This window comes from Lutra lutra, chromosome 8 (assembly GCF_902655055.1).
Source record: "Lutra lutra chromosome 8, mLutLut1.2, whole genome shotgun sequence".
NCBI classification, from domain to species: Eukaryota; Metazoa; Chordata; class Mammalia; order Carnivora; family Mustelidae; genus Lutra; species Lutra lutra.
The window spans coordinates 81,320,409-81,333,845 of NC_062285.1; the positions used below are offsets into that span (position 1 = coordinate 81,320,409).

Below are 13,437 nucleotides of genomic sequence, written 5' to 3' on the forward strand. Positions count from 1 at the left end.
TTGGGTTTATTGGTCAGGAAAAGGGAGAAATAATGACAATCAGAACAACTACTCCATCGAGAATAACAAACCAATTTTAACACCAAAAACCAAATCAAATTAACCAAATCGACCCAAACCAAAAATACTCTAGATTCAAATTAAAGTTCTTTCAGTTGCACATCTTAATAGCATTATAGAAAGCTAGGGAGAATCGCATTTTCATTATTTTGCACTGAAAATTTCAGAACATTTATAAAAGCACCAATTTTCATTTTGTGATTTGCATGATAAATATCTTCAGGAAGAAATATCAGGGAGTGGGTGGGTTCAGTGATAGTTATTTCTAGTGCTCATCAACTAACAAACTCTCCTTGTTGGAACAAAAATGGTATGTGTACTTCTGTGAGAATGTATCAAGAAGTAAAGTGATACTCATAAATGGAAAACAAAAATAAAACAAATCCACCAGTTAAGCAAACATAATATGGTGAAAATCCCAAGCAAATATTTCAGAGTATTAAAAAACAGTGATTTTTTTAAAAAACCAATGAACAAATATATACTAAAAGTCAGGCCAATAAACCCCACTAACAGGTAAATACATAGATGTGCTGGGTTATTATTTAAAGATAGCAACACTATGGTACTGATTATGCTTATAACTAACTAAAACAAAATATGTGGTAGGAGTGGCTTGAGCTGTAAAAATCAGTTAACTTTTAAAAGAAGCTTGATGGAAAATTCTAACAACCAACAAGTTATATACACAAATAAAACATCTTTAAACCATTACTTTTAATTTTGCATGAAATCATCCAAATATTTTGCTATAATATAGGGAGTAAAATTACTAGATTAAAAAAAATTCCTTCCCTTCAAAAGGTAGTCAAGCAGCAGTTTCCAAGCTCCAAAGGCGAATTTGCATTCCAGAGCATGTGTAAGTGCTGACTGTTGCAAGGGAAGTCGGGGTTGAACTATGGATCTATTCAGTTCCTTTATTCCAGAGTCACTGATAAATAACTAAATTGGTTTGTCACAAAGACGAAGGGGTGTCCCAGGGTGATCCTTCACATTTTATGTAGTGTTCACTCCCAATCTATAGCTCCGTTTTTGTTTTTGCTTTTTAGTCCCATGGGCCGTACAATGAAACCAGGCATGGCAAGTTAGAACTTGGGGTGAAAAGCATTTTTTCTCCTCATTATGGCAGAGGAGAAGTTGATTCCTTTTGCTTTACTATTTTGAGCATGGGAAGTAAAATTGAAGAGAATCCCCACTTTTCTCCTATGAGTTTGACTTTTTGTTTTGTTTTTTTTTGTAAGAGGGAAGGGAGAATTTCCTGCTACATTTTTTTTTTTTTCATTAAGAAGCACTTCTATTGACACTGAAATTTTAGTTAAGGCAGTAAAGTTTTAAAATAGTTTTTTAATTACTTTTCTATTAATGAATTACAAATTCCAACCTACCATTTGATCAGTCTTGGTAGATGAAGCAGTGGGTGTGGATTATTGCCTGGTCAGTGCTTCATCTGTGAAAGTCAAGATTAATAAGATGTAATTTTTCTTAGTAATGAAGGTAAGTATTTGGCATTTTCAGTGTGTTATAACTTAGCAAAATGTAATCTATGTTAATAGACCACTTATTCTAAAAACAATCTAATCCAAGATAAATTGCTGGATAATAATACATTTTTTTCCCTTGGGAAAACCCAGAACAACACAGGCCTATAATTTGTACACTTAACCTAATTAAACTATAGGGACTAACTTTATTTTTATCTATTTCATGTATTTCTTGGACCCTCCATAAAGCATTTGCCTCCCTGAGGCATGACATACATTAGAAAAAGAATTAAATATTCTTTCCAGTTTTGTTACACAATAGTAGTTCTGATTATACTAATGTATTTAGCATCTCTATACCATGGAATGTCATTTTGTGAGTTTTTAGTCAAATTAAAAAAAACAATATTTTAAACAGCTTTGGTTCAAATGCTTAATCAAATTTAAATATTCTTGATAGTACTTACATAGGATGATTTAATATTACTCTCTTTGAAGCATTTTTTTGATTGAATTATTTGCATGACCAAACTGATGCGAAGCAATGAGGAAACCTTTCTGAACATGTTCAGGATTTATCAAGAAGGCGACGGCTTGACTTCTCTTCTCTGTTCCACCACTCCTCAGGGAAGCAGAAATCCATGAATACCAATGCCTGTCAAAGCAATCAACCTCAGAAGTATAATATGAAGAACCAGCTGCCCTTAGATAGGAAATTCGGCTCTTTTTAGAGCTTGAAGCATATGCCAAAAACTAATTTTGTTTTCCATCTCTACATAATCCATGTATAATCTTATTACACTTGAATAATTTATAGTGGATCAGTATTTTTGAATCTGCAGATGTGAACACTGAGTTCCACCAAATTATAAAGCTTTAATGGTCAGTTTTGGATCTCCAAATGTATTTTGCAACAAAATACCCAATTCTTCTGGGTCATCATCGTTAACCTGCTGTTAGAATGATTTCATAGTATGAACATAAAGATCACTTCAGGTGAGATAAAAGCACCATTAGGTAAGGTAAAAGCAGCATCATTTTAACAAATGAAATGTGTTGGTGATACACAAATGGCCTACCATCCAGAGTGTATCATGGAGACTGAAAACCCTGTTCTTGTCTCTGACCATGGGTCATCAGTGCTGAACATGGTAAGTGCCAGCAAACCTCAGGTTAAGTGATTCAGTGCACTGTTGCCAGTTTCATTAATTTAAGGCTATAGTCTAGTTAATTCATCCCAAACTTGTTGTAAGAATTTGGGTATTCTAGAGAAACAACCTAATATGAATATAGGACCTAAAACTTGCATAATTTGCTCTGAGTAGACGTTCTATGAGTAATTTTATTTTGGAATGCTCTTCACCTAAAATGGTTACTTGGTTTCCTAATCTTCAGGTGGAATTCCATTGAACAGATTAGATACACAGACTAACAACATCAGCAAATTCAGTTTCCTTTCAGAAAAATCATGAGAGAAAGGAATGACCTAGAACAATGACCATAAAGTATTTTGTTGCTTATTAGGAGAAAAGGTGAATAAAGGAAACTCAGTTTGGTTTCAAACTATATATATTTCAGCTCTTGGTGGTTTGTAGTTGAGCTATTGGCATTTGAAATTTTATTGACATTTTCTTTCCATATGCAGTAGCTCATACTCTCTAGAATGAGGGGAATCTTGATTTACCCCAGACTATGAAAGTTTACAAAACTCTGTTTTACTGGAGCCTTCTGCCAGTTTGAAAAGAAAACAGTTTATTTCCAAAGCGGCATATGAGCTAGGAAAGGCATCAAGTGGGGACTCAGAGTTAGGATGGAAGAGAGGATAGTAAGATCCTTACTGTGGTTTTCATTCTTATTTTACAAGTATTTTAAAAGGCGAGGAGAGTGGAGATCCCCATACTGACAGAGAACCACCAAAAAATACCTGCCAAAGTAGGACAGAAAAGAGTTTTTGATTATTCACTTCTCATTACTCAACAGTTGCTCATCACACAAATAGCTCACTTTTGTAAAACAGTGATTTCAAACTTTAGACTTTATTTACAATAATTTTCATATCTTTATTACTTAGAAAATAACTTATATTTTTCCACCATTTAAACAAAGAATAGGCCTGAGTCTCATGCCTTTTGCACAGCTTTTACTGTCAAAGAAAGTTCTCTGGGCACATGACAGGGGACACTGGGAAACTGCAAATCAAGAGAGGCAGGGGACATGAGGAAATCACAATACATACATATAATATGAACAGTCTGCATGTTCTACAATCCCTTTCCTTTAGTTTTACTGAGATTGCCATGGTTAGGTTTTGTTCGGAATTCCATCAAAATGGAACAGACAGAATTGGGTATTCTGCTTTTAGAAAATGAGTATTTTCTTAAATATGAGGACATTCCTTCACTTGTCAGATGAAGACCAACACAGATCTATCCAAAACTGTCTTCATCTTCTATGGAGAGCAAAACCAAGTCTTTTATAAATGACAAAAAATACAATTTTATCACTTAGAAAAAAACCAAAGTGGTGTTTTCACCAAGGATAAAGGTCGGCTTTGATGGATAACTGAAAAGACAATCTATGAGCATGCTGGAAATGACACCAGTGATGCTCACACGATACCTGGTCTTTTCCTGAACAGAAACCAAGCCTTAGCATCAAGGTCACCAGTTCCCAATTTTCCCACCATTGGTTTTATGGCTATCTATACAACTATTCTTTTTCCTAAATGGGCTAGAAACTCCTTCATTTGAGAGACCTGAGTTTATCTAATGGCACCTATAAACAGGCTCATATAAAAATGTAATAAATGGCAACAAATATGCTGGCACCACAGGGAGTAAGCTCCAGAGTTGGAAGTGAACATGGGAATATTGCTGTCACCAAGGCAGGGGGAGAGTATCATCAGCGGAAACCATCTTTTTATGCCCCTAGGCTTCCTTTGGGATGTAATGAATGTGTATGGAAGCCTCATAATTGATCTTCATTCTATTATTTCGATGGACTTTTAGTTTTAATAGACTGGCAATTTATTTTTGAAGAAAAAATGGTCAATCTGCCTGGACTGATGAACATAATTCTGGAATGAAGTGGTTCTAAGTGCTTTGGCCACCAGTACTTCATGTACTTTAAAACAAAATAAATGAAACTAGGTAGTTTGGTAAGACCTCTACTCTGACAGCCAGGCTAGCCCCTACTTGAGGCCTTCCAGCTTTGACCAACCTACCCTTGTAGGCTTCTAGACTCTTAACTGCTAGGCTGTCATCCCACTTGCTCCACACTCCCATTTCTCCTTGACTTAATGAGTGTTTTAGATATGTATGCCATTAGGAGAAAGGGAAAAGATTTGTTTTGTTAAGGAATTAAATGCAAGAGGTATATGAGCATAATATTTTTTCCTCTTCTCTTATTGGTAAGGGCAGGAGGGCAGTTAAAGTAACTGGGGAAACAAATGCATCTGACTCACAGTAATTTTTGCAAACATGAGACATGTAGTTGAAACACTAAGAAAATGGAAAACAACTCAGTACATCCTGAATAATGAAGACCTCAAGTGTTAAGTCAAAAAACAGGAAATTATTCTCATTATTTAAGTAGAGTCTGCAATCTACTTGAGCCTTTTCATATTTTCTTACTTAATGGGAAATTTGCCTTGAAACAGTGTTTGTTTTTGATTGAATTATCTTTGCCTTGTTTGGAAAATGCCACAGTTAATGTACAATCATTGCTTTGGGAGGTAAGAATATTCATTTACGAGAAACAAAGGAATCTTTAAAATGTAAACACTCTTTTCTATTATGTCAGAGGAAATAAAAGTTAGAAATCACCATCAAGGTCTACTTAGAAACTAAGATTGTTTCATTGGTGAGCAGTTCCATACATAGTATTGAAGGAGTTATGATCAAAAAGTGTTGACAAGAAATGGACACCAATCATAAAAATTTGGTATTGGTTAAGAAAGTCCTTCCCTTTGGGAGACATGGACCCAAAAGTTTCCCAAAAGGTAGTAAAAGTTCCTAGGGAAAAAAAAAAAAAACTTTTTTGTGGCATCCTCATTTAATTAGCATAAAATAACTGTATCAGGTTATCATTTAAATTAGGATAGGCAGTTAAGTGGCTGTCCATAGACCTCCGTGCAAATGAGTCATCGTTCTCTTACGGGGCTTGGAGATAGATACAATGTATACAAATGGTGATTAAAATATTACTTTATAAAAACGTTTCCCTTTTCCTTTTTTTTTTTTTAAAAAGAGTTTACTATCTACAGAAACAAATCTTTATATTTACATCAAGATAACTATTCATGACAAATATAATAATATGAAATAAAATATTGAAAGTGAGTATCAACTTTTTAAATAGAGGTTTGGCTCACAGCATAAACAAGTGTAGATAAACAAATTAAGAAAAAAAAAAAAAAGACTTCCAATAATAGGCCCAGTCCCCCCAAATCCTTCCATAATCTTCCCTGCCCAAAGGAACATGACAAGAGGCCAGACTGCAGATCGAAGCCACCCCATCCCACAGCACGTCGGCCACCACAACAGGCCCTCAGTGGAAACTTGGCCACCCAAAGCCAATCTTCAACAATTGCCAAGAATCAGTCTCTCACTCTGTCCACACACACCAAACCCCGGGTTGAAATTTCCCCCCTTCACCTCTCACTATATATCCTCCCATTGTAGGTTCTTCTTGCTTTTCTTCCTTCCTTTTCTACCACACATTTTGCAGCACATTGAGACCCTGGGAGATCGATTGTATTAGAGCAATTCCCCAGGTCTTCTCTGGCAATGTTTTAGAATGCTAACCTCATGAAAAGATCTGTCTCCAGCTTCTTCTTAAGTATTTACGTATAAAGAAGGCCAATCCCTTACAAAGGTGATTCAATCTTCTGTGAGTGACCTACTCACAAACAGCTCCTATACATTCATTAGGCAAGGAGATTGGAAAATGCCTGTCTTCCAGGTTTAAGGCTGGCAATGGAGTGCCTCCAAGTGGTGCCTGGGCAGTAGTACCAGTCACGTGGCCCGCTCGCCAGCCTGTGACTACCCTCCCTCTGGGGAGGGGTCTGTACTGGAGCTACATGGAGGAAGGCATTTGGCACGGCTGCCTCTCAAAGACACTCCAGAGTGAACCACCTTCTCTTTGTTCAGATGCGCAGAGTCATTTGCTGCAGCTACTCTATTAGCTACTAAAACCAAAAGAATCTCTGGGACATACACACATACATACACACAGGCACCCTTTCACTCCTCTCTCTCTCTCTCTCTCTCTCTCTCTCTCACACACACACACACACACACACACACACACACACACACACACGATGTTGGCAGGATGTATAAGAACTCAAATAATGCTCTGGAACTTTCATCCGTCATTACTAAGAGCTAAAGCTCCTTAGTTGGGAACTGACATTCCCTGCACTGTTTCCCTGCTAAGCCGCACCATTTCCTTTGTGATTTGTTTTCCTTTATTTTTTTCCTTTATAACTTATTATATCACAGTGAGCACTATATATCTTAACATGAATGTTACTAAATGGTGGCGCCAGGAAACCTGGCTTTCAGTGTGCATGTGCGTGTGCGTGTATGTGTGTGAATATGTTTTACATGTATCTACGTGCGAGCTTATATACACACACACATATATAGGTCTTCCTTAAAAAAAATCCTTAGAAGCTGGTGTTGCAAATGTGAAAGCTTCTCTGAGCAAGAGTTTTTAACAATGTACCTCACTGTAAAAATAAACCCACAAAATGCGAAGAATCCCAAAATGCAATAGCTGTTTGCCCATCTTCTCATATTTCTACAGTGTTGTGTCTAAGTGTTGTGCTGGCTTGAAAAGAGTCTGTGACAAGTCACTCTGCTGGGAAACACAGCTCATTATATCCACTGTCACTGGTTTTGCTCCGGAGCCGGGATCTCCTCTCCTCTGGGCTTCCCTTTCTCTTCCTCTTCTTCCCTGATGGCCTGGATCTGTTCTGAGGGAGGCGGCTGGGGGGACGGGTCCAGGGACGGGTTCTCTATGCCTGCCAACCGCTGCTCCTCTTCAATGACTCTCTTCCACATCTTGTGGTTCTGCAGGAGGTGCTGAGTTATTTGACAGTAGATCTTCCTCCTTTTGAAAGTTTTCTTTCCTGAGAAAACACCAAATCATTTATTTGTATGCTCAGTTATCTCTTTCCACATTATTAATAAGAGCTAAGTACCAAATGGATACGTGTCCCTGGATTTGTTTATCACAGTAACGTTGCTGATGAGAGTGGGGAAGGAAGAGGAAGATGGCAACAATCAGTCATAAATCATTGAGACATACAGTGAACAGCATTTTAATATTCAGTAATGCCCAACAGAGTTTTGCTTGCATCTTGGCGTTATTCTCCAGTCACATCCTCGAGACTGTTCACCTTAGACTACTGGAAGAACTTCTTGTGATGTCTTCCTTTACTTTGTCAACTAATTCAACTCGCACAAGTCTACAAGACTGGTTTCTTTAAAGCTGGTTTCAGTGTTATTGTTCTGCTTCATGGGGACTAAAAAATTCACGTCAAACTCCTCTCAAAGTTCTCCCACAAAGTGGCACGAGCCCACATTTTCAGTCTTCCTTCTTCTATAGCCTGGCTTCTGTCTCTACTTCACTGTTCTCTCTCCTGTACATACAGTGAAATCTTCTGCTTTCAAGCTGGTACTGCCCTCTTTCTCAAATGCTCTTCTCAGTCACTGAAAGTTCACACCCATTTATTATTTTAAGAATCAATCAGATTTCACTGAATTCCTCCTCTAAGAAACAATCTCTCCCTCTCCCTCTCTTCTCAACTCTCATTTTACTCCATATATGCTTCTCAGAATACAGATTGCTTTCCTTTTTTTTCCCCTTTCTCATCATCACCTCTTTTTCTGATCACCAAAGTCATTGAGTGGAAACTCTCATCCCTTTTTTAATTATGTAGTTCTAGAAAAGGTTTTCAAATTCTACTCCCCACCTCCCAAACATCTGACAATACAGCTATGTCTCAGTGATGGGTCAAAGGGTACAGACGTGACCCAAATCAGGTCAGTTAGAGTCCTTCGCTAGGATTTTTTTCCAATGGCACAGAATGAGAATGAGTCAGGGACTGGCGACTGAGGATCTTTTCTCCTCTGTTTGTGTATCTGGAATGAAGGGAACACAGAGCTGGCTATATACTCCAGTCTCATGAAGAAAGCAAGGATGAAGATCAGGCTGTCAGGCAGGAGACTCCAAGATAAGGGCAGGTGCAAGTAAGCGTGGATACTAGACAACATCAGGTTTACCTAAACCAATCATTTTCCCTTTTGCATATGCTCCCTTGATTGGAGTCTTGTCACTTGTAACAAAAACATCATCCTCAATACTGTGCATCCTTTAGGACATTTATCTTGTTCTCCTATATTCTAGGCATTAGCCCCTCTATTAGATTACAGCTTCTTTGAGGAAGCCTTGTAAAGACCCATAAATACCTCAAACAAGCAGGCTCAGCAAATATGTATTTAATAAGTAAACAAATTACATTATCTTGGTGACCCGAACATTTCATGTTTTCAACAAAGAAGTACTGAAGCCAGTTTTTACAAATCACATCTCTTGGTTGGGGAAGTGTAGTAAAATCAATTTCAACAGAAGAAACATAAGATATTTTAAAGAATTTGAATTGATACCATAATTCACTGTTTAGTCTTCTACTTCCTTATCTACTTATTAAGCACCTAATATGTACCAAGTAGGCCAGATTCTGGTCATTCACTGATAGACATAATGCTTGCCAGCATGGAGTTTTTACTCTAGTGGGTAGACAGTGGAAAATCAAGCGCAATCACACTGAGACTTACAAGATCTTTTAAAGGTGGCACAAAGAGAGAAAAAGAACTCAGATGGGAGGATACAACATGATGATGGTGCTGGGGATAGAGTGAAGGTAATGGAAATGAAGAGAAGTTGGTAAGTGTGAGATATATTTGTGAGGTTTCATCAACAGGACTTTGGCAACTGATTAGATGTAGAGAAAAAAGAAGAGGGATGAATCAAGTTAAAAAACAGAGCTACCCTATGACCCAGCAAGTGGTATTTACCCAAAGGATACAAACATTGTGATTTGAAGGGGCACATGCACCCCACTGTTTATAGTAGCAGTGTCCACAATAGGCAAAATATGAAAGAGCCTGAATGTCCAGTGACAGATGAATGGATAAAGATGTGGTGTATATGTACAATGAACTATCACTCAGCCATCACAAGGAATGAAGTCCTAACGTGCAATGATGTGGATGGAACTAGAGGGTATTTACTACACTAAGCAGAGTAAGTCAGTCAGAAAAAGACAAATATTGTAAGATTTCACTCTTACGTGGAATTTAGGAAACAAAACAGATGAACATAGGGGAAGGGAGGGAAAAATAAGATGAAAAATGAGAGAATGACAAACCGTAAAAGATGCTGAACTCTAGGAAACAAACTGAGGGTTGCTGGAGAGGTCAGTGGGGCAATGGTGTAACTGGGTGCTGGCATTAAAGACAGCATGTGAGGTAACGAGCACTGGGTGTTACATTCCACTGATGGATCACTAAATACTACCTCTGAAACTAACAAAAAACAAATCAAACCAAAACAAAACCAAAAAAACAACCCTGAGCTGTCTGGTCTGAGCCGTTGAGTAGTACTAAGATATAGTGAGAAAGGCAAATCTTGAGATTTGAGGGGGATGCTGAACATGAAATGTCTGGGAGACCTTCAAGGGCAGAGGTAAAGTTGGTATCTCATCTTGAGCTTTGAAGAGGGTCTGTTCACAACCACAGTGTAATTCTTAGTACCTTTATCTGAGTGACCGTTGTAGACTTAGGCCAAGAATTTAGAAAGTAGGCTAAGATCCCCTGTTAGACTATAAACTTCCCTATGGGCAGAAACCTGTATCCCCTTTTTGTGTATATTCACAAACCTCCAGACGTTAGTAAGTATTCAGTAGTAAGAGTTTACTAGATGAATCATGTTCTCCCTAGCTTCTGTTCCACAGTTGCAAGTAAATGATGAAGCGTTGGTAAGTCATAAAAATGACAATGATATGAAAAGGATATCTGATCTAGTAGAGACTATATTAAGAGGTAACAGTAATAGTACAAGTTTCCAGGATGGTCAGCAGGGATATGTGGGCTTACTTAATAAAGTAGCAATGATTCACAATGTATAATCAGGGGGAGGAGGGAAGAAGAAAAAATAGGAAAAAAATAGTAATGATAGGAAAAAAAAAAATCCATTTGCTATGAGGTGTGCCAAAGGAACTAGATCTCTCGGAGGCCATCCAGCAAAATTTTTATGGAAGTACTAGTGATTCCTTCAACAGCTTTATTTTAATATACCACAAAAATTTCTTGCATTTTATAGGATAAGATTGATTTAAAAATACAGATCAAATAAAAGGACCTTAAGTTAAATTATCTTGAATTACTTTTGAACCATGCAGACACAAAACAAAATTATTATGTTGAATTAATGCCACGGGGAAGGGATACAAGCAGAGTCATAAGCAAAAATTTAAAAAACAATTTACTGTATTCGTTATTTTATTTATGAAATAAACCCACCAATCAAACTTATATCAACCACTCATTAATTGGCAAGCAATTTTCTGGATGCTATGGATACAAAGACTGATTAGTCCAGAGCTTGCCTTAAGGGTGCTTACAGTTTATAGGGGAGAGGGCAAAGAAGACAAAAAATGAAACACACATGTTGTATTTGTGTTTTATGATAATGTACGCATGTGATCAAGATGAGCTTAATGTTCCCCTCAGCTTGACTAAATTTAAGATTGGTTTCTTCCAGATTATAGGTTTCTGACTTCCCTTTTCATATAGCATTTACTTTCTAAGAGTTGAAAGTGCAAATACCTTCTCTGCTCCTTTGTAATATAGATAAATCTTCGCCCAGCTTCTAGCTAGTTTTATAATCCAAGAACATGTCTCCCACGTACCTGGGTGTGATTCCTTTGAAATGAAATCATTGAAAAAAAATAGGGTCCCTAACTTCCAGTCTCCATGGGAGGGGAAGTGCCCAACTTCAGCAAGTACCAATTAGCAAACACAGATGGCTCGATCACATTGACCAACATCCCTCTAAGGTCCTATAGTGGATTTTCACTAACTCACGCTAGTGCTTAAATATCCTCCTGCCTTAGTTTCAATGGAGTTGAATTTAATCTCTCTTCCTTATTGCAATAATCTTGAATAAAGTCTTTTCTGACATTTTTAATAAGCGCGCAGTGCAATTTCTCTCTGACACATCAAACCACAGCAACACACATGACTCGATCTGCGAGGGAACAGGTAAGATTTTTTTCAAAGGATAGGACACCTGAGGTGAGATGTAAATTTTGAAAATTAAATACAGTAGGTGAAAAAGGTGTGGGCAGCATTCCAGGCAGAGTGAAGGGCATGCATACGGCAGAAGGTCATAGGGTCCTGGAGTATGGCATCAATTTCTTCATTTGAAAGTTTCTTAATAAGCATACACACACACACACACACACACACACACACACTAAATTTAAAGAATTATTCCTATAAAAATCAGTAAGATATATTACTACTACATTTTTTATTTTTTTTTTTACTATTAAAGAGAGGGAAGGAGGGGCAGAGGGAGAGAGGGAATTGGGGCTTGATCCCACGACCCTGAATTCATGGCCTGTGCTAAAATCAAGAGTCAGGTGCTCAACCAACTGAGCCACCCAGGCACCCCTACATTAGATTTTTAAAAGCACATTTAAAAAATTACTATTCTACCAAAGCCATCTACTTGCTTATTTCTACTTTGTTTTTATTGGAGTTAGGTACAAATCAGTTTCTGTTGTGAAGTTTTTAAATGTTAATGTAGTTTTTAACCTACTCCTTTGAATTAAGAGAGTTGCACGTGAGCACTGGCTGAAGGATAGATCGGAGTCACTGTGATACGAGAAACACTACTGCCCAAGGTGGTCACTCCATCTGACTATTGTACACATTCACGCAGTGTATTCATAGGGAAGAGGTAACAAAAGCTCAATTTTTCTCCTTTTCCTTTCAGGGCAGCCCCCATGAGAACAGCTGTTCTCTTATTAATGCTGTTAAACGTTAGCAATAAACCTCTCTGGAATTAAACTGAATAAGGTGACGTAGAAGAAAGTTTGTACCAAATAAATTTGCGTAGATTAGAGTCTGCAGGTGGTCTAAAGCATGCCTGTATTGGGAGCCAAATTGTTCAGCACTGGAACCTTTTGAAATGAGAACAAAGAGCCTTTCATTGCTCAAATTCTAAATGCAGCTTAGTACTTCATTAGAAACCTCTTAGTTCGCTGTAGGAATCTTTCAGATTTAATTATGAGGTTGGGAAAAAGCCTTTTTTCCCTAGGATACCATATTGAAACATTTAATTCTGTGTTTCCTGGGAGATCTCCAAGTTTTGCAAATTGCTGAAATTATCAGTGCATATTTAATCTAAATTTTTTCTGAAACCTAAGTTTCAGGCTAAATCAAGTTAACCATCTCAGTCAATATGATTACAGAATTAAAATTACTAGGATTCTACAGCAGTAGAGTTTGGAGTGCTTGGTCTGGAGAGCAGAATCTGGAAGTCAGTATGGCAACTGAACCCCACAGAACGGAAAAGTAATTGAATATCTGGATGTCGCGTTTGTTGCTAAAGCCAATGATGTCAAGTTGAGCCTGTAAAATCTCTTGGCCTGTGTTCTTTGATTCCTGATGCCTGTATTATGTGTGTGCTTTTTCGATGTGTTTGAGTTCAAATAGCAATCATTGAGTGCCCATGGGAACAAGGCTTTTCCAAGAGGCTGACAACACTTTCTAATGTCACTCATTCAAACAAACAAACAAACAAACCAACAACAACA

At 37.6% G+C, this 13,437-nt stretch overlaps 1 protein-coding gene across 2 annotated transcripts in view; it reads right to left on the bottom strand.

Annotated features, from left to right (window-relative positions):
• Positions 1-1,277: 1,277 nt before the first annotated feature.
• Positions 1,278-13,437, bottom strand: part of PDE3A (phosphodiesterase 3A) — a 326,716-nt gene continuing 314,556 nt past the window's right edge. For both annotated transcript variants that reach the window (XM_047741639.1, XM_047741638.1), the window contains exon 16: positions 1,278-7,677. In XM_047741639.1, coding sequence (XP_047597595.1) covers positions 7,436-7,677 — 242 coding nt within the window. In that variant the 3' untranslated portion in view covers positions 1,278-7,435. The remainder of the gene's footprint in view (positions 7,678-13,437) is intronic.